Source organism: Frieseomelitta varia, unplaced genomic scaffold (assembly GCF_011392965.1).
Source record: "Frieseomelitta varia isolate USP_RPSP 00005682 unplaced genomic scaffold, Fvar_1.2 scaffold_298, whole genome shotgun sequence".
Classification (NCBI taxonomy): domain Eukaryota; kingdom Metazoa; phylum Arthropoda; class Insecta; order Hymenoptera; family Apidae; genus Frieseomelitta; species Frieseomelitta varia.
In genome coordinates, this window is record NW_025110032.1 from 323,286 (window position 1) to 350,181 (window position 26,896).

The 26,896-nt window shown below is 38.4% G+C and overlaps 1 protein-coding gene across 1 annotated transcript in view; it reads right to left on the minus strand.

Moving 5' to 3' along the window:
- Positions 1 to 26,896, minus strand: part of LOC122529602 — a 193,505-nt gene that overhangs the window by 43,463 nt on the left and 123,146 nt on the right. The window contains exon 4 of the mRNA XM_043655886.1: positions 19,552 to 19,685. Within this exon, the coding sequence (XP_043511821.1) occupies positions 19,552 to 19,685 (134 nt within the window). The remainder of the gene's footprint in view (positions 1 to 19,551; positions 19,686 to 26,896) is intronic.

Sequence of the window (26,896 nt, forward strand, 5' to 3'; positions counted from 1 at the left end):
TCGCGGGACAATGTGTATTCCTTCTTTCAGTTTCAACTTAACGAAGCGTACGATTATCTTAATTACAACAACAGTTAAAGAATTAACGACAGAGGAATCTACAGAAATCAAATATAACTTTGGAAATATCAATTTTTCGATCGAATTACATCACAAATCTCGAGGCTCTTGAAGACTCGAGATTTCACTCTAACAATAGAGAGACTTTGAATTGATCGATACTTTGAAAATATAACAAAGTCAATGAGTCAAGTCTTGCTTAAATATTTACGAACAATACTGTATCTCGAGGTACGAAATTAGCATGGAGGCTCGAGATTTAACTCGACGAAGGAATTTTGAAAACTGAAGACGCCAGCTGTGCAGTTTCTTAGTGACGATACCCTTCGACGGGATTACGCTACTTCCTTCGAGAGGAAAAACTGGTATTAGCCTGTCATCCGTGACTCGCAGTAAATTCACCCAGTTCCTGCTGAGTTCGGGGAACTCGAGGAATTGCGACTTTTAACTTACTCCCGCGGAAAAATCGGAACCTCCCCCGGTGTTGAAAATTCCTGCCTCGCATTTATCTTCGGGAGATGTTGGAATCGCGCTGAATGCCCACGGTGAAGTAATAAAATTTCCATTTATTCGATTTTGTCGCTCGAGCTTTCCGCTACTTGACAATGGCTCGCCTTTCGGCTTCGAGCTTCCAGTAACAATCACCGATTGAAGGTTCTTTCTTTCTTCCTTTCTATTTTTTCTTTTCTTTTTTTTTTTTTTCGTTTTTTTGTCAGAAACGTGTTTCATTCTCCGACGAATTCGAGAATCCGACCGAATATAAAATGTGCTCCTACCTGGAATGTCAAACGTACTATTTCGTGGAAACGTTTCTCTTATTAACATCCAATAGAATTTTTGATGCATTACCAGAGAAAATTATGACATCGTATTATATCGTTTTATTTCACTATTGTACTATAGGAAGATAGAGGTAATTCATTTCACTTAGATAGTAGTAAGTTTGTAATGATAAAAGATTTATATTATTTAATTTATTGCGTAGAGGTGTAGTTGATTTCTGGGTAAAATTACGAGAATAAAATAGAATGAGAACAATAAGAACGCGTTTAACGTTTATATCATTGTTAGGAGCGAAGGAAAATTGCTTTGTCATCGATGAATTAGTCATGATGGAACGCTTGTGCCATGTCAGAACGACGTCATTAAGATTCAGGAATAACAGGGATTCACGATCCACGACCCTTTCTTCGCCATAAGGGCAATTCCGCTGGACGATACGCCCGAAGCTATGGATGGTATTAGTGCATGAGACTCAACCCCTTGTAGACCGCTGCATTTCGGCCAAGCGTAAGGCTACCTGGTAACAACTAAGCTATCCGATATACTCATCAACCATTTGAATTGATTGTACGGTATCAGCTTCAATTTAGCGGTTCATGAACCCCTTCAACGACAATGGAAACGTATTCTGTTAGTGGTTGCAGATTTACGTGCTAATGCGTATTCGATGTTCAGAAAATTTATGACAAAAGAATGCATCAAGATCTTATTATTAGTTTTCGCGAGTTGTTCGTTATTTTTCCGTATGAATTTGAATTCGAATTTGAAAGAATTGGAATCGTGGTAAACATCTTCTACTTCATTTCGACAAATTTCTAATGATAAATTATCATTAGGAAATCTATCTACAAAAATTTCATTCCAAGAATCGTTGAATTCTACTATAGAATTGATTATTTAAAAAATCTGCCAGCGTACAGTCACAAGAACTACTCTCGGTCAATAAATCAATCAATCAATTCAATTCAATTCGTCTTCCGACATAATCACAAACTCGACGAGACTCCAAACAGACCGATCCAAATTGACGATCTAATCGATGCTAATAACACCAATAATTGGAAAGGTCCAATTTAAAGAAACAATTGCGACAGATCGAACGCGACAAGCGCCGAACAGCTTTCATGAAAGGGACGGTAACGAAAGGAGAAGATGAAAAGAACCACCCGCCACGAAGCCGAGGGTAAAAGGATCCAAAACGATGGACGATAGTTTGCAGGTAAAAAGAGGAGAGAACGGGACAGAGACAGAGAGAAAGGGATAATGCACGAGGCGAGGGAAAAGTCCGGATGCGTATCTGCCTCTTTGGTGGAGGACCTTGCCGTAGAAACAATAGGATCCATCTGCATCTGGACCAGCGTCCGTTCCATCATGCACATTCGTGGTAATTTGACGCTGAGTGATCGTGGTTGTCTATCGCCAATTTAGTAAGTGGCCATCCCCTGATCTTCCCGTCCCTACCTCACCCTACTCGCGTTTCTTTCGGCCGTGTCCGTGTCCGTGTCCGCGTCGCGTCGTCCGGCTGGCGTTTCTGTCGATAGATCCTCCTCTGCCTATATAATAGTAGTCGGTTCTCTGTGTAAAGGCCCCGGCGGCATAAGCAAAATCCAGCGGTTCGGTGATCGGAGAGGTGCAACGCTGGTTTTCCTCCACATTATTGGCCAATAACCTCGCGGTATCGATAAACGCGCTTATGTATAGAGCCTATACCGTCTCGCGCCCGGTTTACACGTGTACATAGGAGGCGTCGGATGCACCGGTGGCAACAACGACGATACCATCCCGCCCCCTTCTCCCTAGTTGTGCAAGCGCACGTCAAACGAAACGGCTCTTTACCTTTCTCTGTTCACCCTCTGTACAGGGTGCGACGAAAATTCTGGAGTGATTCTCCGATGAGTAAACATCGAAAATGTGCAATGGAATTTTTTTCGAGGTGAATTTTTCCTTTTAGGAGGAGAACGGAGTTTGACATCTTTTCTTTTCTTCAGTAGCGTAGATTCTACGAATAGGTTCACGTATGTAAGATACAAGACTATCTCGCTGAGCTTTTCAACGTTTCTTCTTATCTCGTTTTAGTATCCGACTTCTAAACCGATACTTCTAAACAGAAACATTGTACGAACATTCCGAAAAACTCAAAGGAAGAAATGACGATCACGGATTTTTAAAAATTACACAAACGTCATATAGAATAAGAAATTTACACCGTAAATTTACTACCGTAACAGTTTGTTATAACAATTATTACTGTATTAAATTACTATAACAATTTTTCACGGGGATTCTATTTCCCCGATTGTATTGGCGACGATAATGCTTAACAAGGCAAACGAAAACTCGCTCACCCTTGAAAAACCAGCCTGCATTCACCCGCCGCCTCATTTTAATCCCAAAGAACGTGCTTGGTCACCTATTTTTTGAGACACCGTCTATGTATCTTTATCGCTTACCCCGTCTCTCGTGCACTATTCGGCTCGAAGCAAGCCCGCACGTCGACGCGAATTAAACTTAACCACAATTAGCAGGCCCGCTGCTTCGTTTAGCTACATATAACCGCGTGTAAATTGTAATAGCTACCCCGAAACGCCGCTCCCCATACCCGGGGCAGGCTGGCAGACTGGCAGACTCTATATACACCATGTGCGTAGCCAGCAAATACTACGAAACGCGGGGCGCTGGTGTTAGTAGGTGGCACACGGGTTTGTGCGCAGAGCCTCGCGGCCCGATGCACGAGACCGTGTGTCGGATCACGAACGTTGAATACGAGATCAGGCGGTTGCGATTCCATCGATCGCACACACGGTCACCGGAGCTTAATCAGCAGGGGAAAGCCAAGCCGTGAAGCTGGCGTGCGCTAACCCAAAAGGGCCTCCTCCGATCTCTGCCAGATTACGCAAATCCTGAGCAGTTTTCCGGGTGCGCGAGCGCGCGCCAGCACGCTACCGAAGATCTCCATGTCTCTCTCTCTCTCTCTCTCTGCTGCGACCATGGGCAGCGACACACGAGTTACCGGCCAACATCTTTCGCGGGACCATGTTTTAACGAGCACCGGTTCAAAGTGATTTCACAAAGAAAGCCCGCCATTTTTTGATCAAAGGTCGATGAGCTAAGTGGATTACAGTGCCTGTAATCTGGTTAGGCAGCCCTGGATCAGCTAAGGCCCGGAACCTCTCTGTGTCAGACTTGAGATAACGGGTTGGATGTAAATTGTTTAACGGCTCGGATGTAATTCTGCTCTTGATAGTTGGGCGGTCGGTTTCAAAAGTTTTACGGGTTTCACGGTGAGTTTTTTCGTCAATGGCGAAGCGAATGTCTTGAAAGCGGATTCCTCGGATAGTGATACGCTCGCGAGACTCATCGAGCTCTCGTTTAATCGTACAATGTTTTTAATAGTGATGATAGAATGATAATCTAAAGGACAGGATGGAATTTTCTTTGCAGCTAGACTTTCCTCATTGCGGAGACATGTTAGTCGATCATTTCCCTGCTTATACACTAACTTGTAGATATTTTGAATATTATAAAATGCTTTCTCGTATTTCCTTCGATATTCAATAATTTCAGTCTCAAAACTTCTCTCGTTACTACTCTCATGAAATATCGCACGGATTTAAAAATCTTTTGATTAAACGCGAATTGGATTAATTATCCGATCCCCGGAAGGAGATTAATGGTTACGGTGAAACGATATGCTGCAGCTGCAGCGTTTTTTTTTTTAATGAAACTATCAGCTAAACTGACCGACGGTAAATATCCATTTGCAAACATGCATCGCTTGATATTTATGGAGCACTGCTCGTTTTACCTGGACCTTGTTTTTCCTTTTGCTGGGTGATTGATCGGCTCGATAGCCGACGCGCCGCCGTTCCCAGAATAATAGTGCATCGTATTAGAAGAAGTATTGGTTCATCGTGTCGTGGGGAATTTATTGACAATGAGATTAGGAGTCAGCAACTTCTAAATGTGTCAACAGCGCGACACAAATCGCGGTGAGCGCTTATCACTTGGCGTTGATTAATCAACGTAGCTTAATTTCATCTACGAATTACATAAACTTTTGCGTGTATAAGTTATTTTTAAATATAAACTTTCACGCGCGTCAATTATTTTTAGATTCACGAACCGTTAGAATAAATTATGGCGTGAAATATTCGAGGCAACGTTTTCATAGTGCATTCGCGTAATAAATAAATGAAGAACGTTCGAGAGAAGAAACGTTTGTAAAAAATTAAATTCACGAGTTTCCTTGGTTACTTTGGTATTTAAGGAAGCGTTTTGTAGAAACTGCCAGGATATTACTGATAAATTATTCATCGACAGTTTTGTTTTGCAGGCTCGGTATAATACTTTAACGAGAGTGAAATTTTAACGTACAGTCACGGGAACCGCGTAACTTATCACTCCGTCTTTTTGCTATCATTGCTCTTACGAAAATCACTCGTATCGTCGTCTGACGATGTTGCACGAATTTTATATACTTTGGAATATTTCTCGCGAAAAACTGGATAAACTTTGCTATTTCTCAGCGCGGCCAATAATTTCGCAACCCTCCCCTTCTCCACCCTCCCTGCGGTAACGGAGGACGGTGTCTAAACATGAACTTCTGCCAATAAAAGGAAATACATCCAATATCATCAGAGATTCTGCAACTTTATGCGAACTTTATCGAGTTCCGAAAGTTTCGGAATCGGTGTACGTCGCGTTCCACCAACGTGCACATCGCGCGTTGTTTTCAAGCACGTCGAAGCAGAGACGTAGCGGTACCTGTACGTAAATCAAAGAACCACAAAACACGACGACTTTCAATCTACGCGGCACCTGCGTTACGAACCGTGTACGATGGTAACTGAATGTACACCGGGTATCTAATTTCCGTCCGACATCCACGGGTGGTGGTAATAATTTTCGCGGGATATCTATGTTGGGCGCGGAACGTCCAGCGGTTTGCGGAGATTTGCAAAACAACAGTTGCACACCGTCGCGTGATATTGTACCTTGCGCGAGATGTACGTAAATATTCGACGTTGATTGTCAACATTTATCATTAAATACCGAAACATTATGTGTGCGCGGCGGTACAACGGGATTATTTACGCGCCGATTAAATTACTATGTGTAACCCGTTTTTCAAATCGATCGCGATTCCTACAGCGTAAGTATCCTGATCAACGACTTACGCGCTGTTGGCGTATCTTTTCTTGTTGTAGGTTAGATTTCATCGATTGTTAATATTTAACAATTCGACATTTTCTCTGTTGTTTCTGTAGAGACTATGCAATATATTTAAGATCGGTTTTATGGACAGCAAATACAACACACTTATAGAATATGAAAATGTTAAACACAGTGTTGAAAACTTTGTATTTGAAAAGCTATTAGATAAATTTTGCATACAGAGGATAGTAACTTACAGTCATAGCCTTAATAGGGAATCACGAGCTTGAGAAAATACAGAAAACCTCAGTTCGGTCCTTTCGAACATAAATTTAAGACATGAACAACGATTTGAGAAATGAAACGATAATACGAAATAACCTGAAAAATATGCTGTTTTTTTTTTTGAGTAAAGGGCTTAACACAGTCTAATTCTACTAAATTAAATAAATGATCTAATCAAGATTAAATTATGTCAAACATTGTTCTGTCTTCGCATCGAAAGAAACACACACACTCTTTCTCTGTCCAGTATCCAGCGATTGTAATTAACGTATCATTCGAACGAAAGGCAAACATCAACAACCAGACGAAGCAACAGCCGGAAACTTCGCAATTATCTACTATAGATCAATCGGCTGAAACCTCGATATGCAAATCGATAGACGGACGCGTTTGTTCGCCGCGTGGCGGGGGATCGTTTGACCCTGGTCAGCCGAAAATTCGAAGAAACCTCATCAGTGACAAATTGAAGAACAGAATCAAAGGGAGCATACCCGGGGCCTTGATTGGAGCCGCGAGTACGCCCACCTTCTGTGTCCGAATGACAGGACCGGCAAGCAAACAACGTGATTACATTGTCCGTGCCTAGGAACGTTGAAATTCGATGTTCGAACGTGTGTACGCGTGCACGCGTGCCGGATACAGAGAGTGACCGAACGTTGCCCGCGTATCCGGTGGGATCGATCGTCACGTTCCAGCGTTTGTCGAAAGTTCGTCGAAGATGTTGCATCGTAATCCTTTTTTTTTTTTTTCACGAGCAACTCGCGACTGACTCAAGCGACAAAATGGATTGTACGATTGTTGAAGCACCAAAGTGTTGGAATATTCGTAGATGTCTTCTTGCGAAGTGCTTCTGTCCTAGAGATTTTTGTTATCACAGTCGAAGATCATTACGAAATTAATTTTAAAGACCATCGGGCTGTCACGATTTGTATGATATATTTTTATGATATATCTTCAGCAACACATGACTGAGGAAGTGAGGCTAAATATTACGATCGAATGTTCCACTTTGGATACTTCATATTTTTAAATCCTTCAACTAAAAAAACGACTCGGAGAAACACGATTATTCTATGCAAAGTGCAAGATTAAATTCTAGCATGGAGCTTAGGCAACTCAAATAATCTTATTTTACTCGTGAAAAAATAATATAAAGGAAATTATACGCGCGTGTCGCAAATCCGAGTTAATTAAAATCAACTTGGTTTGTCAACAGCGAAGAAAGGGATACAGCGAAGAGAAGGTGTTCATTAGATATTCATTAGATCAAGAAACATCGAGCCTTCTTCGCCGTATACTTTACATAGGTCACCGTATCTAACGTTCCCATTATCATCGAAACGAAGACTTTATTAACATCGTTCGTCCACGAGGACCATGACGGGGATGTTTCGTGACGACAGGTTCGGGTCCGTATACGCGTATCGGGGCGAGGGTGTATTTGCGAGGGAGCAGTGACGGTCGCGGGCGTGTTATTCGAGGAGGACATCTCGAGTTTCAGTGGAGAACAAACGGCACGTCGTGTACACGTCTACCGACGACCCTATAGAGATTGCGAGACCGTTCTTGAGACTTAATGAATGAGACTTCGTGAGAAAGGGAGGACGGATAGGAGGTGAAAGCCGAACGAACATAGAGAGAGAGAGAGAGAGAGAGAGAGAAGACTGAGAAGGAGAATGGGTACAGAAAGAAGAAGAGAAATGGGCAACAAGAGAGAGTGTAAAGGGATGAGGCACAGGGAGTGAGAAAGAAGAGTCGAAGGGTTAGTTTGGCTAGGTGGTTAAGGTTAGGTCGTTACTCGATTTCTCTTTCTCCCTGTCTCGCTACGAAACTTTTGCCTCGGATGGATTCGATGACACCGCAAAGAGCCGTACGTAACTGGCTGTGCATTCTAAGCTTGGAAAAAAGAGGGAGAGAAATAGAAGAGAGGAGAGAAAGGAAAGAGGGGGAAGGGAGGGAAAAAAAAGTCAGTGGCGAGGAATGAACGAGAAGATGGAGAAACTGGTTTCACCGTCGACCTCGATTTTTCCTTGCTAAGGACGCCTCTCCACTCAGTCAGCTTCGCCCATAAAGTCGTGACGAGCTCCTCGCTTGGATTAGCCTCGACACCCTTTTCTCTCCTGCCTGCCGGTGCGCTGCTCTGCAATTTGTATCGCGGAGACGAAGGAGCCCACGAAACAGTGGAGAGCCACGAGAAGAAGGAGAGAACACAGCGAGGGAGAAGAGGACACACAGTCGGGGGTTTTAATCTGCATTGGATTATACCCTCAAAGGACGATGCATTTCATTATGTCGAAGCCACGCGGGAAAGTGGGCGCTTGTTTGCGCACGCCAGCGTACCCTGAACTCCAGAAGAACTATATGCGAGGAATAAAGAACGTTTTACCGAGCCCGCGAGGAAAATTCTTTTGCGTTATCACTTTAGACACCCGTCTATTTACCATAGAGAATGAAAGTAGTGTCGAAACGCTTATAATCTTTTCCATAGTCTCGCGCCCGGCCAAGTCGTAAATCACGGGAATTCATTTCGGCGTTTTCACGCGTTCGCGTCTTTCTCCTCTTTTCTCGTCGTTTCTTTTTTTTTCTCTTTTTTCTCTCTTTTTTTTTTTTTTTTTTTTTTTTGGCCGGTGAACGCCGAGTCGAGCGCTCGGCGCTTCCGACTCTGATTTTCATTTGGTCAATAAAAAATTAAAGGTCAAGTCTGCTGTTACGAATAACGTTCGCGCAATGAGATTTGTTAGTTCGTCGTTAGTTCGACGACAATGAGATTTTTCTGTATTTTTCGATAAATGCACGAACGAATTACGTAACCACAGCGATTCTCTAAGAAAGAATTTGTTTGTTCATCTTTACGAATTAACACATACGCGGGAGTTATGTAGTTGTTTAAAAATTTTCTTTTTAAACGTTTGGACTTGAGCTCTTGAAGTACTAAAACTTTGGCGTACACACACTTTTCGGAAACAATGGTGATAAATGTTTGCAATAAAAATCTGCAATTTAGATATATCTCTCGAAAAAGGAAGTTTCTTAAAAAAGTTTCTGTCCGAATTTAACGATCTTCCTTTTTTTTCGTAAAAATCACATTTCTCTATTTAACCAAAATGTAATTTGTCCCAAGTTCAGCGTAGTATTTGAAAGTTTTCCTAGAGAACCAACATTTTTGTGCTCACAATTTGCAGATATTTTTTAGTAATATTTTATAAAATATTCATCGTCGCAAAAGGAAAGAATATTTTACATCGCGCCAATTCTAGGGGCAATTTCTAATCGAAAGTTATACTTCAACGCTTATATCACAATTTAATGAATTTACACTTTCATGGTTAACTCTCTGTAATTTTTAGATTACGTGAGATTAACAGTGAATGAATGTTGGCAATAGTATCCAAAGTGGACACGTTGTTTAAGTAATCAACACAAAGAAACGCTAACTTGGCTAAACCCTTCGCGGTGTTGCGATTACCAGTCTTGTTACTGTGCTTGCAAGTGATAAACACGTGCTTATAAGCTTATCCAATTGGACGAAATAGAATTGGATCATTATTGTGCTTGGATGGTTGCCTACGTTTCGTTAGGTCTGGTACACATGAACGACACACGTTGTTTTCCCAGTCATTGCGCCGCCGCAATTTACCACCATATACATTTATATAGATACTATTTAAATGCACATGGTTGATTTTTGGCGGCAATTTAACATCTAAATAATGGACGACAGTTGAAACTCTAATTTGTAGATTTTGTACCCTTGTAAATTATAAATAGACACACGTTCTTTTTCATTTTTGCATCAACTTGTACTACTGAAAAATTGAAAAAAATAATTTCTCATGATTAGTAACGTTTTTTCCACAGTTGAATTTTACAAAATTTATCAGCAGAAATTATAATCGTAGCAGAAATTGATCCTAACGAGCACCGGTTAGATGTTAAAAGTTGTAAAATTTGTACAGTTGGATATTTTATGCAAATAGATCAAACGATAGGATGAATAGCGTTTCAACCTTTGCAGGCATAGCCACAGTTAAACAGTCGGCTATCGTGAATTCGCGGAACCAGAAAACGAAACCTACTGTTTTGCCTACCCAATGTAATTGCACACTTTGACGTCATTTGTGTGTCTAGGAATCTATTCAATAGCCCGAATCGGTCACGTAGAATGTAAGTTCTAAAAGGATGAACGGGGTTGGGTTCTCTTTGAAATTCAATTAGAATAGATTTTCAAGGGAATTGTGCAACGTAGCTGCTGCGAACGAACTTCGACGGCACTTTGCAAGTAGATGTACAATTGAAATACACCCGATCTGAAGAAAAAAAGAGATTCTATTGTCACTATGATTCTAGTTTCTTTCACTGTTCAGTTGCTCTAATAGTTGCTTGAAAATATATAATTAGAAATATAGAGAGATCTATAATTTAGTTTTCTACTGATATTGAATTATCATTAAAATACATATAATTCAAATGTGAAACTGTCTTACATTCGATTAACTATCAATGAACGACTAATGACTAGCTACTAAAAAGATACACCAAAGATATACCAAATTCTGTTGAAACATGACAGTAACAATCCAAATTAATTATAAAAATTTCAACGTTCCATTGCAATTTTGAAATTAATTAATTTTGAAAATATTTTTAAAATATAATATTATTATAATATAAGAATATATAATATTATAATATAATTTCAACCACCTTCCTTGGCAAACGAACTTGTCAGGAAAAAGGGGAGGAGAAAAGGCCACCTGTGTCGTCAAGACAGCGTTCGCACAGTCCGACCGCGTATTTCATAATTTCTTCAATTTCCTTATTGCTTGGCTTATTAGAAAAACCGGACGTTTCTTCGCCGGTTCTCTCTTTTGTGCTCTGTAGAACGCGACCTACAGGCGGTCGCCAAGGACGACGAAAGAGTTTTCACCTGCGAACAAGCAAGGAAAGAAAGGAAACACTCGAGGCTTCGTTCGAGCTCTCTGGGAAGCGGCGAGTGCACGGACATCGGTCGCCACAGCGACCCGGTACCTTCAGGTGGCAACTTACGATCCAATAAAGTTTCCAACCCCCCCCCGGTTGCCTCTTGTGCAGCTGCGACCACGATCTTTCTTCCCGCGGGGTGTGCATTTGATTGGTAGAAGTTACCTGAGTTTTTAAGCCAATTAAATTGTACGGACGGTACACCAGCGAACTTCGTCGTAACGTATTGCGAGGGCAGAGCCTCAGTTACAAAAGCTCACACTCCTCCGACGATGGTGGTAGTTACCGGTGTTCAAATTCGTTTCACCCTCTCGCGAAGCCGCACTGCGATCAACCGCGTGACAACCGTAATCTCGTTACAAACAGCGTTACACTTCACGGGTTCATCTCGTCTCGTTCGGTTTGCGATTCGCGCGACACGCTGGCAGATTTTCTTGATTGAATTCTTTCGTTCGTTCTTCGAGATCTTTCGTTTGAGACGTTTGAATCGTTGCTGTTGGCGTTCGATTTTGTAGATTAGAAACTCTGTTTTGTCGCACAATCCGAGTTTGATTCATCCGAGTTTTTAACAAAGAATAGAACAATTTCTAATTTATGAGATAAAAGAATCTTTTCTTTGATGACCTTAAATGATTATCTTTTTAAACTTCGATATCATATCCAGAAGATAAAATACTGGTATACAAGAGATCTCTCACTTTGAAATGTTGCGTATCCTCTTAACGCGCGTAATATTCGTCAATGCAGAGATACCGACGAACACTTTAACTTGCAAAATCATACAGCCATAAATTCAAGCGGCAAATCGTCGAAAGTATTCGCAACGGCAAGTCGATGCTTTAGTCAACAACGTGTCAAGCGTAATCTGCTTAACGCGTGGCTTAAAAAAAAGTTATGAATCGCCGATGATTTGCACTTTGATATCGAACAATGTCGTACGCGCACCAGCTATAAATAACATAGTGGAAATAAATCATGCTGGAATAAGACAGCCTATCTATACGCGGTGTCGTATCGAGGAAAGCATGTATCATGGCGAAACACGAAGATTGGGGAAACACATCTCAATGAACAATGCTCGAAATTATTACATCGGAGGCGCGCACGAGTTGGAATATTGAACGGGGAGAACGCGCTACGTATGTGGTATCGATAAATAAATAAAATGGTAAATGGAACAGTGAATAAGTAAAAATTTCATGTTTTCGAGATGACAGTTTCTGAAAGAGAGAGAGAGAGAGAGAGGGAGAGAGAGAGAGAGAGAAATGTTTGATATTATCGTAAATATAGAGAGCTCCCTTGTCTTTCTGTTTCACGAGGCAAATTGCAAAAATGGATGGAACGAAATAAGGTAAAGTAGAGATACACTTTCGTTGTGAAGAATATATGAAAACCGCTTATAATGATTTGTCCGAGAGAATAATACTGTTGAAATAACAAAGTCATCTTAATCACGTGATTAATTTGCTCATTATGCAATTTACTGGCACATATAATAGAAAGAGAGAATATTGGAATATTGAGAGTTCTTATAAATTATATTGGTCCTTTCCTCAGAAAAAAAAAGAGAAGAAAGAGAGACGAAGAGACGTAGGGAAACGAAAAACATACCGTTCTTTAAGGACAGACGATGTAAAAATATTTTGCACATATCTGGAAATTAAAGAACAAATTTATAAAGTAACATATACGCTCGCTGAAAGTAATCAAATAACCAGAGTTTCCTGTTATGCACGGCCACGATCTTCATAAGAAGATCAAACACGTATCGACGAGCATGCTCTACCACTTTAAACACTCCATGTTTTATACCATAGATATGATACGATAGAGAGAGAAAATTCTTACGTAAAAGTTCAGTTCGAGAAGGTTCACCAGTTGCGATACTCAAGAAACTATCAAAGTACGCAGATGCGCTTTCAAAAGCACTGTATATGAATATATAATTCATACGAAAGAAAGCAGAATTCTCAAAGGGGAATGACGTGGAAATAAAAATCATGGATGCCCGTGTCGTTCATCGACGATATTTGACGACGAGGTGGAAGCAATATTTTTGCCGTATTGGTATTTCACGTTTCTAATAAACATACGCGAAACGGTCTCTCGTAACGTCTCGAAATGCGAAACAAAGATTATGGCGGTTTTCTCCTTGACTCCGACCGGTTCCTTGAAACTCCCTCCGGTTTCACGTTGTTTTACGATTCTCTAGAAACGCGCGTTCATGGTGCGTTGCAGCAGGAACGCGTCATTTCGTCATTTTACACGGAAGCAAGACGATAAGAGCCCCCATTAGCCCCCGCGATAGCTGTCACTTCACGCGGTCCCCATTCAATCGTGCAACGTTTACTAACCCATAAATATCGCGTACCGCCCCCTGAAACCAGCTATTTGCCTGTTTACACGCGTCGAATATGTTACGCGAGTGTTCTGTCCGATCTCATTACATAGTTTGTAGTTTTATAATTTTTTTGCCAGGGGAAACACACCATGTGCTTTTTTTATTAATAAGTCTTAGAATTACCGCATCATATTTATGTTATATTATACATAACGTCAATTTTCCTAAATTTACTGTCTTCGTGTCTTGGACTGCAGAGTCCTGCATAATTTTATAATTATTAGTCCAATTAATTTCGATTAGAATTATTTAGTACGTTAGTTTACAAGCCAAATTCGAGAATTTATACATATTATTTAATCCTTTCTAAATTCTTTCACTTTAATTAATAATTTCGGTTGTTCGTCGTTCGTTTCTTCATTTGATAAATTTTATTCCAACAGTGGAAAGTTTAATAATATTATACGTTGCATCGTATTTAAAAATAAATGAAGATGTAAATAATTAATTGGAAGTAACTTTTAGTCAGTGCTTTCCCGATTGTTTTCGATATCAGTCTCTTACTTTTGTCAAAATGTCCTTGTTACTAACTGTCAATAATCTGTATGCTGCGAGCTTCATTATCAATCGTAAAATCCTGAAAACTTCAAGTACAACTGTGAAAGTATTAATTTGTTGAGCCAGAGGGAAGTTTCGTCATTAAAACTTGCCTCCTCGCGGCTAATCGTAATTTTGCTTACAAAGTGTAAGTAAGCAATGCGCCACATTTTACAAACGTTTAAGTGAGATATACCATTTTCTGCGCTATAATTGCAATGTACAGTTTAATTGCTATAATATATACGATGAATATTACGAAAAAAGATAGACGTGAATAAGTAGTGTTGCAAAGGAACCTAAATGCATTGTGAATACGTAAACCATATCATTAATTTTTTTGCCAGGGGAAACACACCATGTGCTTTTTTTATTAATAAGTCTTAGAATTAGTTTATAGTATCATATTTATGTTATATTATATATAACGTTAATTTTACAAAACTTAACGTTATATTTACAAAACTCACATTCAAAGTGTTTTCTATATCCAGAATATGTTTCGTTTTATATTTTAAGGCTTAAACATTTTGTATTTGTTACGAAATTTATTATGTTAAATACTATATGAAGTTTTTAATAGCATTTGTACACTTGTCTGTAACAAAAAGTGATGCAGTAAGTAGAACATATCAAGCGTAAATTAGACAGCGCGTAAGAAAGTCTAGAAATACGTGTGTATATACGAATCCATCGTTGAATAGCTCATTGAAATGAACAGAAAAGAGTAAAAATATTTATAATATTAAAGAATGATTACAAAAGAAGGAGAATTTTGGAGAAAATTTACATGAAATTTACAAAAGAATGTAGAAGACTTTTTTTTTTTTCATCTAGATGATGTTAAATGATATTCTGCAACTGTTACCTTCTTCTAAATCGTTTTGTAAATTAAAGATCGAGAATTAAATGTAATTTAATTCTCGTTCGTTTATACGGTGTTAAGCAGGATATTCGAAGCGTTCGCCTTAGTAAAGGTTGATGCGCTACTTTAGAACTCTTTAAAAAGTAGAGCCTATGCGATCCTCGAGAGTGCACAATTCAAAGAGGATCTTGTACTTCATCACATACCCCTGGGATCCGCTTTCTGTTGCAATTAACTTAAACTTTACCCTTTGACAGTTAATACCGTCTAAGGCCGCTGCTTGTAAGCCATCACTTTTTGAGAGCATGTTTTAGGACACTGATATTACGAGATGAGACAATAAAGTTGCACGAATAACTCGTTTAAAGACTTTCCTTCGTTCAAAAATTCAACAAATCTTTCAAGTTGCGATCTATCTGCTCATCTCGGGAGCATAAATAATGAATTTGAAAGAAAAAGGCGAGAATAGAATAAAAGAAAAGAAAAAAAAATTACTAAAAATTAATACAGCACCAATCACGTTTCGTTTCGTGAATTTTTATAAGAAACATAAAAGTTTAAATAACCGTGACGATTTAAGAATTTCAGCGTCGAGGAGTAATACACGAAGCAAAAGGTATATATGGAAGCATGATCCGATGGCCTGCAATTAATGTCATATATGTTCTTCGATGGCATTCAGCAGTCTGCATTGTAAGGAGAAAAAATAGGCCGATCGGATTGCTTGTCCGGGATTCGAAGCCAGATCTTTCATTTATCGAGCGCTGCTCTATCAATTGAACAATCCAGGCCATCGATAGATTTTTTTCTTTCCTTAGGCCTAATATTCGAGCAGCGCAGCGGTTACTGTCGTTGATGTATAAAGGAAAGGAAGATACTTGGTGATTCTCGTATCTTTGATTTCAACTTTGGATTTAAAGAACAAAGATTCGTCGGAAAAACTACTGTGGTTTGCAGCTTCACATTTTTACTAACAGTAAGAAACATAAATCAGTGCACAGCATAAATAAAATTATACAAAATGTATATAATACTAATGAAGTATAGCGTCGAACAAGTTACACAGAATGAAAATATAAATTGTGCAAATAGTATTACGTATGTTACATCAAATCTCACGGAATAAGTTTCACTGTAAGAAACAAACTGTACAACGAGGCTTATCTGTTCCACTATTTCACTCTCGATTATATTATTTTAACTATCGTATTCATTTACACATTTCGTAGTTCATTTAAACTTGTACTCTCCCGGCGTTGCTTCGAGAAGTAACAGCAAGCAATATAGATCAAAATTGACTGTCTGAGACCGAATGAACAAGCTGCTCCATCCAATGCTGTAAATATGCATACCTAGAAATTAGATGGTTGTTCCGAGTGTTAGAGCGTACTTAGTTCCCGACTCATAGCCGGAAACACGCTGTACGAGACGTTGTTCCCGAAATGACTCATTTCTTGCGAGGCTGTGAAATGTTCCCTGGGAATTCGGACGGATTCCTCGAAACGGCATTAACCGTAAGAAACCGGCAAAACCAATCTTCTCGCCCGGCCGAGAACCTGACTGTTCCTTATAAGCCAACATTTTCTTTGCACTCGTGCGCGCACACCTACTACTAATTTTCTCTCGGTCTCATCGCGCGAAGAGGCGAGCGTCGACCTTCTTCATAACCGTACATTCCCGACGGCCCTTTTTATAGCGGCGCGTGTTCAAGGAAATAACACACTTCCCCTCGTCTCGTGTCCTACCCTCGTCGCAGCATTGAAAATCCACTGGTAATGGAATTTGATAAAGGCAGAAGATCCCACGTAGCTGGCTTCTGTCACCTGGCTCGCGAGATTATTCGATATCTCGTTTCTAATTACGCCAGCTCGCGATAGCGTATTTGAACACTTGTCGTAAAAGACTTCTATACGGTATAGATTTTACGTGTTACGTGAGACTGTTTTGGAACTGTATTCATAGCGTCCTAACAAGACACGATTATATTCGTAAAACTGGGAACCAACGGTCGCACACTTAAAATTAACATTCGAACTATAGCTATTTTAAACATGTAAAAAACTGGTCTTTGAATATTGAGGCTTGCGTAGTATGTTTTCACATTTGCCTCGTAATCTATTGCCATAGTGAATTTGACGTTAATGAAATTGCGTAATATCGATCTCGTATAAAACATGTACATACATTCGCGAGATGTATTTGAAAATGTTGAAACGCTTTCACGGGTTTCACTGCTCTTCGATTCATTCTTCTTTTCCAGGATGTTTGATGGAAATCTTCTGTTATCAATTAATCTGAAGCAAGAATTGAATTAAGATGCAGGAAAAAAAAAGAAACGTCGCCAGCGAACGCGGAAAAGCTAGGACCCTTCCGCCGCCTCTGTATCACTTGTAATCCCCGAGGATGACGACGTAGGATCTCATTATTCGATATGGCTAAATACCTACATCTAGAAAATGAAATGTTCCTCGCATTTGGATCGTGCAGTCAGCGGTGGCGATGTATGGCTCAACTAACTTCCACGCGAGTGAAATTTCACGAAAGTTTATATCTGTCGTGAATATATTTCTACGCCAGTATAACGTCAGTAGGTGTCTTTTTTTTTTATTAAAAAATATTTATCGGTCTTAGGATCAACAAAAAATGTTGACAAAATATTTATTTCTGACAGTGATGGAGGACGTAAGCCAATGAAATTCCAATGAAAAAGCAAAAGTTTCGTGAAAATTTAAATTTATAGTCAGAGATCACTATCAAACTATAATTAAAAACTGTTAAATCAAGTTGTAGCACGTGAAATATTTTTTTAGATTCCTCATGTAAGATGTATTAAAGGTATAATTTTTAGGAAATTCAACATTGATTTATGTTTTCTTGCTATTCACTGCTCACAAAATTTCTCAAAATTAGTCACTACCGCTAACTCTATAAATTGAATGAAGATATTTCCCAAAAATATAATGAACTACTATAAAATACGATAAGCTAAAACTTAATTCTCCTCTTCTATTTTATTCTAAATTTTATCAAAATATAACCAGTCTCAAATTTTACCGAAATAGTAGAACATTTTTACCAAAGTCGCGAGACACCAGTGTCACGTCTCGTGTATCATTCTGCTAATAAAATCTCTAAATATTTTATTCAACACACGTGAAACACGCGAAATATTTTCCACGATATATAATAGCTCTCGAGATACTTTCGAGAGCTACTGTACATTGGAAACATTGGAACAAGATAAGAATTCTCTCTGCGGGTAATCATTCAGACGGGAGACGGAATCTAAAAATTACAGAGTAACAAATCTTTCGCGGACGTAGACACTGAGACTAATGTACACAGAAAGGAAAGGATCCTTCAAGGGGAAAAGTTCTCCTCTTCTTTGCTTAACCTCTTTAACTTTTATAGACCAGCTCCCTCTTCCCTTCCCTCGAAACTTTCGTGCCTTCGACGTTTCATTCGTATATCGTGCAATTATTTTAGTCGTGTACACGTATAGATACAGACAAGTATCCGACGTCAGCGTTGAAAATTATTTTCGATGACACGGAAAAGCGTTTAAGGAAAAAGTTCTTCGAGAACGACGGGGGGAGGAGAGGGGAGAATGGACGAGGCGGTGGGCAAGGCGGACAGCGCGGAGAGATTTTACTTTGTGAAATTTCGAGATCGCTTCGGGACGTACGGTTCGCTACCTTTCCCGTATCGATTTCTGTGGACACTTCAACAGCTACAATTGAATACAAAATAGCCTCGGTCATAATGCGTGTTAATGGAATTTTCACATCTCGAGCAATAATGCATTTAGTAATGTAAGGTGTGATTCATTATTGGTTCGAAAAAATGAGCATTTTGCGAAAGAAAAACAAAAGAAAGAGAAAGAAGAAACGAATTTTTTCGAGAAATTTTGTATAATTTCGTCTTGTCTTAGCGTGCTACCATTACAATTTAACGTTGTAGATCGTGCTGTAGAGTTAATAGTTTTTATGTATTTCAAACGTAGTTTCAATATTTCCAATCAGAAAATTACCACCATTTTTGATAGATTTTCTTTGATAGAAAATTACCATCAGGTTGAGAAAATTTCAAACAAATTAGGGATCAATTTCTAAGCGTGATTTTTACTCGTGATCTCTATAAAAGGTATTAATATAAGACAGACGTCACAAGAGGGAAAGGTACATGTTTTACCACATCAAGTACTTAATGCGTACCTAATGATTAAATTTACGGAATGAATCAATTTCTGTATGAACGTGATCAGAAATACTCTCTTCATTGTCGCATTTCAAATCAATGTATACTTCCACTTATAAGCCGAGTACTTCTCTCCAAAACCAAAAACAATACACACGTTCGAGATCCCAGTATCGATAACATCAAACATTGTTGCAGGTTGCATAGATACGCTCTTAAACCATTAATTTCACGGGCTTTCCTTAACTGCGGATTCGATAATGACGCGTGGATTATAGGTATCACTTACCGCCGCGTTGTTCAGGGTGAATGAGAGATGAGCCGGTGGCTTCGACGGTGGTAAGCTACAATTTGCCCTCAAAGTGTCTCCGACACCGTAACGTTCGCGTTCCGATACGATAATGGGCGTGCCCTCGGGTAGAGCTGAAACATAATAATTCCATGGGTGTATCTCTTCTGTTCCTCGTCGACAGGTTGGTTGTTCGTGCCTCGTTCGAACAATACGAACGATATTATACCGCCATTTCGCTACCTAGTCGAGCAACCTATTGCAATATTCAAGCGGTACATGGGGAACAGATTAGATGGTTTGTTTTATATTTCTCGTTGGCGTAACTGCCGCACGAGTAAGTGAAAATTGAGAAAAACTGCGGGACACGGCGGATACTTTTATCACTGGAATATAGATTAATGAAACGATCGGTATCTAAAATCTGGAGGCGATTTTTTTGCGAAATGAAGATTGAGAGATAAGAGTGGAGATTGAATTGTCTGTCTAACAAATGAGCACGATCGAGAAATTTGGATATCGACTATCTACAGAAAGAGATAATGAATATTAAAAGATGTCAATATCTGATGCATTTAATACACAGGTGTAACTTCCGTGATAACTTCTTTCAAGAATCTCACACTTTATTTTTTGCAGAAACGAATTCTTTTGCATCCGTATGTCAACGAGGATATTTCAAATGATAAGCGGGAACGAAATTGTCGCTGATCAATATTCGCAATTCATTTTTCCACGTCCGTCACAGAGAGATTAAAGATACTATATTTAGAATACTGAATGGACAACTAAAATGCAAAACACGCGCGGAGGAGAGAAGCGAAATGAAAGATACATGGAAAAAAATATAATGCAAAGAGAGAGGCAAGCTTTCGTCCGTGTATCACGCAGAAAAAAAGAGCAAGAAATTATTGAAATCCCAAAAGCTGCGGGCGTAAATCCAGAAAATTTTGATGAAAAATGACGGATTGGCCATTTCGATCACTCTGTTGGTTTTATTGTTAAATTTTCCATCGACGTTGACATATTCCTTTTATACATATTTCAGAGTCTCTATCGAAAGGATTAATAACGCGAAACAGTTCGAAACAGGTCCAATCAGATCGACGTAATCACTTCGAACGATGAATCAGCGTGGCAATTTTCTCTACTAGCCAACAGCGGTGAACGCGGATCGAATTAATCTCGTTCACAGTGCCATTTGGCCGATTTAATTTCGTAACAAGGCGTTTCTCGCTGGATTAAACGAATCGTGATGTAACAATCTCAATTCTGTCACCGTTGTCGTTGTCGTCGTCGTTGTCGTTGTCGTGAAGACTTTCTAGGACGAAAAAGAGGAGCGAACACGGCGAATCTCGAATCGATTGATTTGAAATAAACGAGACCTTTCGTAGTTCAACCGCATGCATTCGACTTTCCATTAAGTATATTGGATTTTCGACCGCTGCCGACAAATCTTTCGAGACAATCCGAATAATGGTATAAAGTAGGTCGCGGTATTGTTGCAAAATATTAACGGTATAAGTTCCGCTGGATACTGGAGGAATAACAGGGATAGCTCGGAGAAATCGCGGCAACAAAGGTACAGGATGTACCTGAGATTTTTCTTCCAAACGAAGAATATATTTGTCGATATTCTTTCATTCGAAAAGTGGAAAAGAATATTCTAATTAATTACACAAGAGTTAAGTTATATCTCTCGTAATATTGTATTTCTACTGTAATATTTCAAAAATACTAGTTGTCACACTATTACGTTATTGGTCTTTCACATGAATTATCGCTTATTTTTATAGTTGTATGTTTCAGTGTTTTTTCTTTATGTGAATAAATAAGCTCAAATTTATCATGTTTATCTTGTTTTTAAATGGAACTAACATAAATATAACCAGTATGTTTCTATCTTTCGTCAAACTGTAAATCAAATACTGTTAGCTTCGTTACAGTAGTATATGTAATAATACGCGTTTACACGTAAAATATGTTGTAATGGAGCTCTGTCATAATAATAAAACTAGAAATCAAACAATCGAGATCGGGTCGTGAATCTTGTTCGAGATATTAAAATGAAAGTATTTCGTAAAATTTTGAAGGCTTAGATAATTATGCAAACACAATGTTCATACGGTTTCTTGAGTCGGTAGATGATAATTATCATATAAAATGAACGTATTATCTTACGCTGAGTTACATTTGATAAAAATTCAACATTAATTAATGAAAATAGGTCGCTAAGCGACGTTAACCGAGACGTGGAACATTTATATAGAGCCATGTTCTGCTAGTACTTTCTTAATTGACGCCATTTACAATTTTTAAATTCGAAGAACAATTTTCAGTTATTTGAGAGTCATTTGTACGTGCATGCTTGAGAAATCTAAAATTCGTCCTGCAATTTTTTAACTAATTGAGAAGAGAGAATAGAGAAATATTTTTTACACTTCAGACACGAGTACTTAAATGATCAAATACGTAATTAAAAATATGATATAGGTGTATAGGATACAATTTTCGAAAGATTTTGCTAGGTGAAGAAATAGAAATTACATTGTGATTTCATTGAAATTTTTAATAAGAGAAGAATGAGATAATGAAAATTTAAACAAGTAATTAAATAACTGCGTGCGCAAAACACTGAAACATTCAGAAAACGTGTACATTACTGAACGAAGGAAACGAAATCGGAGAAATATTGTTTCTGACATTCTGTCAAATTTCCAAAATGTGAGAATAAAATATTTTAACATCAATCATACGTACATCACTCTTCTAGCAAATTCCATTTTAATTATACATTTGCTTACACATACTGCGTGTAGCAGTATCTAAAATCAACCAAATAATTATCTACTATTATCATGCACGTAAAATCACTGTATTTACACGCAACGTTTCGCGTTAAACACTACCATAACCACTAGGAGAGTCACCAAGGAGATAAAAATTGCAGGAGAATGAATCGCCCGATGCAAAATGGTGGGCCGTTAGTAGAACTCGTTTTACCGTGCGCTAATTGGTATTTCGTGATGTATACGCCACTTGAACGAGCTACAGCTAACGAGTAGGGGAGTTTAGACCGGCTATTATCGCATTTAATTTTACAATCGAGCGAATCCGCAACACACGAAGATCACACTGTTGTACCCCGCGCCGCCACTCTCACTTATCTAGAGCTCGAGCGACAGCTGAAACTAGAACCGATTACCGTCAAGTGAACCGAGGGAAATAACCGTTTACCCTCTCACCTTGTCGGGGTGATAAACCGGTGATTCGCAAAACGATAGAACGACTAATCGAATTTCAGTTATGTTATCGTCTTCCGTCTATGAATGCTGTTCCAAGTTGATTGCTCTGGTATAGTTATTACCTATCTCCGCTCGAAATGGTCTCTTCACGACAACGAAATTTTTATTTCCAACGTGTTCTACAAATTTTTGTCGGTCGACTGCTCAATTAATTGTCCACGATATTTTTATTCGCGATTTATTCAACAAACTTGTTGAGAATATCGGATTAATCTCACTTTATACGTACATACATACATACATACATACATACATATATATATATATATATATATATATATATATATATATATGTTTATGTATATGTATATGTATAATCGTACGCAGAAATTGAATTATCGAAAATTTTATCGGCAAAGCGCCAAAAAAAATTTTTGTTCGAGTTCAATCGAGCAGACGTCCACTTCAAACTCACTGTTCCTTCAATGAAAATCTCGAATTTTTTCCTGTAGTGTTGCACGCGGAAGATAAATCTTTATTTGCGTTCAAAAAAGAAGAAAAAATTGTTACTCGCAATGTAAACGAGATTCCGTGAATGTGCTCAGAGACAGTTAAGGGGAAATGAAATGGTTCCAACGGAGAGAACTTCGCCTGCGTCAGTTTAACGTTTGCCACGTTTTGAAATCCTAATCTACGTTTTAACGCGTCTGTGCATATTTTGTGTGTGAGTTGCTACGTAATTTTACGATACACGTCTGATATCATGTCACGTTGAATGTTGGACATAATTTTCAGATGTAAGTTGTACAATAGTTTAAATGAAATACACACGTAAAAATATTTCGTACGTAAATTCTGTACGAAAATTTTGCCCCTTAATTACTAGCTTTTTAAAATTATTGCACTTGTAGAACGTAGAGATATTTGAGAAATTCTGTTTCAAAAATTAACGATTGAATGTAATTGAGAGTGCTAAACTGAACATCTCCATCTCCACGAATTCTAAACATAATCGTTAGTCCCTATTTACTATGGGAATTCTGTTCACGAATTGACAGTGTCCAATTACTCTGTTTAAGCTAATGGAAGGGAGCATCATGATATTGACCAATTCTCGCTGAAACAGATGAACTTGCGAATCCGATATTAATACAAGCGTTTCATCAAGTAAGTTGACTTCAATCGACTTATCGTATTTATTTATCGGTACGTTTATTCGAAATATGATTGCGTGATACTTAAATTCCCGCAACGTTTAAATGATATCGGGTAGAAACGAGAGGCAAAGGGATATTTAAAAACTGCACAGAGTGTAGAAATATATATATACAACACACATTCTCAAGACTAATACTTCAACTAATTTTGTATCCAACCAACATTAAATTCGAATTATAACTAATATTTAATATTTGATGATACTTTTTTTACTATTGCGCGAGTAACACGAGTATTGCTCGTGTACAACTGCACCGTGTAAGCTGTTAAATTCCACAAGAAGAAATGAATTTTACAATTATTCTGTTCTGTTCTTTTATATTTTAGTAACAATTGAAGCAAGAATTCTGTGCAATTTTTTCCTTATTACTCTCTCCAGTCGGAATTTTCCCGGAATAAATTTTTTAACACAGAAAAGAAAAAGAGATATAAATGGTCGAACGTGTTTCAGTTAATTCATCGAGAGAGAATTTTCATCGAGAATTTTCGCGCGGAAATTAACGCCAAGAATGAATTTTCCCATTGATATAGGAACGAAACAACACGGCATTACGATTTAAGCTCGCAATCCGGTTTTTCAATCTTCGATATTTACGAAGGGACGAACGGAATTCAGATAGCGATCGATATAAAAGTCGTTCCCATCGACGTTCCACAGAATCCACGGAGTAAGTGCGATTTTTCTCCGACTACGTGAAAACTGCGGCCAGGCCAAGATTCGTTTACTTTAAGAACATCCCGCGGTATTATCGTAAAATATGAAATTCATATCCGTACCGGCGCAAAGTCTACCTCGTTCAACCGCGAAAAATTTCTTCCCTTAGTTCCAAGTACTGCTAATAAAGAACGCGTTCCATGGATATTATTCTTCCGTCAACGGTAGCGTTTCTCATCAAAAATCTCGAGCATCGTGTCTTACGTTCCCAACAATGGGACGAGGTTAATGATTATTAGATTCACATTTGATATTTCCCGTGAATGTGAAATCTAGATAAATATATATATTTTTTATAATAAACATATATATTTTTTATAATAAATATAATAAATATATATTTTTTTATAATAAATTAGAGAATTAAGGACAATTTTGTAAAAATCAGACTGATCAGACGGATGTTTTTTTCTGTAAGATATTTACAAGAGAATCGAAACGCGGAAATTGATAATACAATTTTACAAATTTTTATTCTAGCACCTTCGTTATACTTCTAAAAATGTATAAAACACGTAACTGTTTGTTCGTTTTATGAAAGAAACGATACAATGTTTCAGATCACTTGTGAATAAGGTTTTGTCTCATAAAATAATTTCTTTAAGAAAAATGACATTGAAAGATCGGAATATTTTCTTAAGCTAGAAATTCTTCTTTCAGTTTTGAAGAAATTTTAGATAATACTAAAATATTTTCCTCATTTCGACATAAATAGGTAAAGGGTTGTATTGTTAATAAATTGATCACATATATTTTTACTGCGAATTCGATTGTGACTCGAATATCATTGCGCGCAGGCAGGCTAGCACAGTCAAAGATAGATGTAACCAATATCGTCTAATCTAGCCTTAACTAACCTAAAACCTCATCCAGTCTAATATGCTTAACATGTCTGATTAGAACGTAATCTGCCTAAACCTAGTCTCTACCATTAATACTGTTAAGCGTATTATCACAAGTAAGTTTTCAACAAACGTTGTTGTTCCTGCATTGATTCTGTGTTTTAGGTACACTTCAATTAGAGCTTCGAAATATCTCGGATCAAATTTATATCAAAATTTATCTCGTTGGAACATTTATTAATAATATGTGTCTAATCTTTATAGCAGAGTTGCAGTCGCAGAATTTATAAGGTCGTACTACTTGCAAGCCAGTAGCACCACTGTATGCTTTCCGCTGTCGGACTCGTAAGTTATAATTTTGCAATTTGCGCTGGTAATACATGGGAGAGTACAAGTGATCATACCGTTGCAAATGGAAGGAACATAATCTAGTTAAACATAACATGGAACATGTGTGAGAAACGTTGTCTTGGAAAATTCAAAGTTAAATGATTTATCAAAGAACTTTCGTAAAAGAATTTGCAAGTTCAACTATCACATTCGCCTTTTACTTTTTTATCAGGCGTGTCACTCTGACATCAAACGTGCGAAACATTCAAAATTTACCAAAAATTCTGCACAAAAGAATTTGAATTCGCTCTCATTGATTTTTCACCATCGCGTCAGTTTAACACTCCAATAATAGATAAATACGAGACACATGCGAGAATTTTATCCTTGAAAATTCGTTTTTTGCCAAAAAAAAAAAAAAAAAATCCCACGAGAAGAATTTGATCGTTCAACTTTTTTTGTTGTTGTTATTGATTTTTTTACAATCGCAAAATCTATCACCGAGTGATGAGTAAATTGCCGAAAAAGCTTGCAAAAAACCAAGAGACCGGAATTTTTTTTTTTTTTTTTGATTTCGAACATCACGAGCAACATTCTGGCCGTTCTTGTTTCTTTCGAAATTGCGCACACGTACGCGGTGGCGCGGGCGTGTCCGCGGAATACACGCGGATTTACACCGGATCGTTTCGTTTCGTAACGCAACTGAATTTCGCGTGCACATCGCGACATTATCGCATGGCCGGCGGGAGCGGCGAATGGGAGGTTTGCACGCTGCAGCTAATTTGTGTCGCCGAAAGTGTTTTATACGGACGAATTCGTCCATGGTCCGCGGAATATTGCTCGATACAAACGACCCATGAATCCCGCGGATTTGAATGAGGCCATGGTTCGCGGGGATTTCGACAGGCATCGCGCTATCATTCGATCATCAATCTTGTTACTCGCTTATCGCTGGCCGATTTCAAAATTGCTGCCGCGCTTTACGTTCCGCTTAT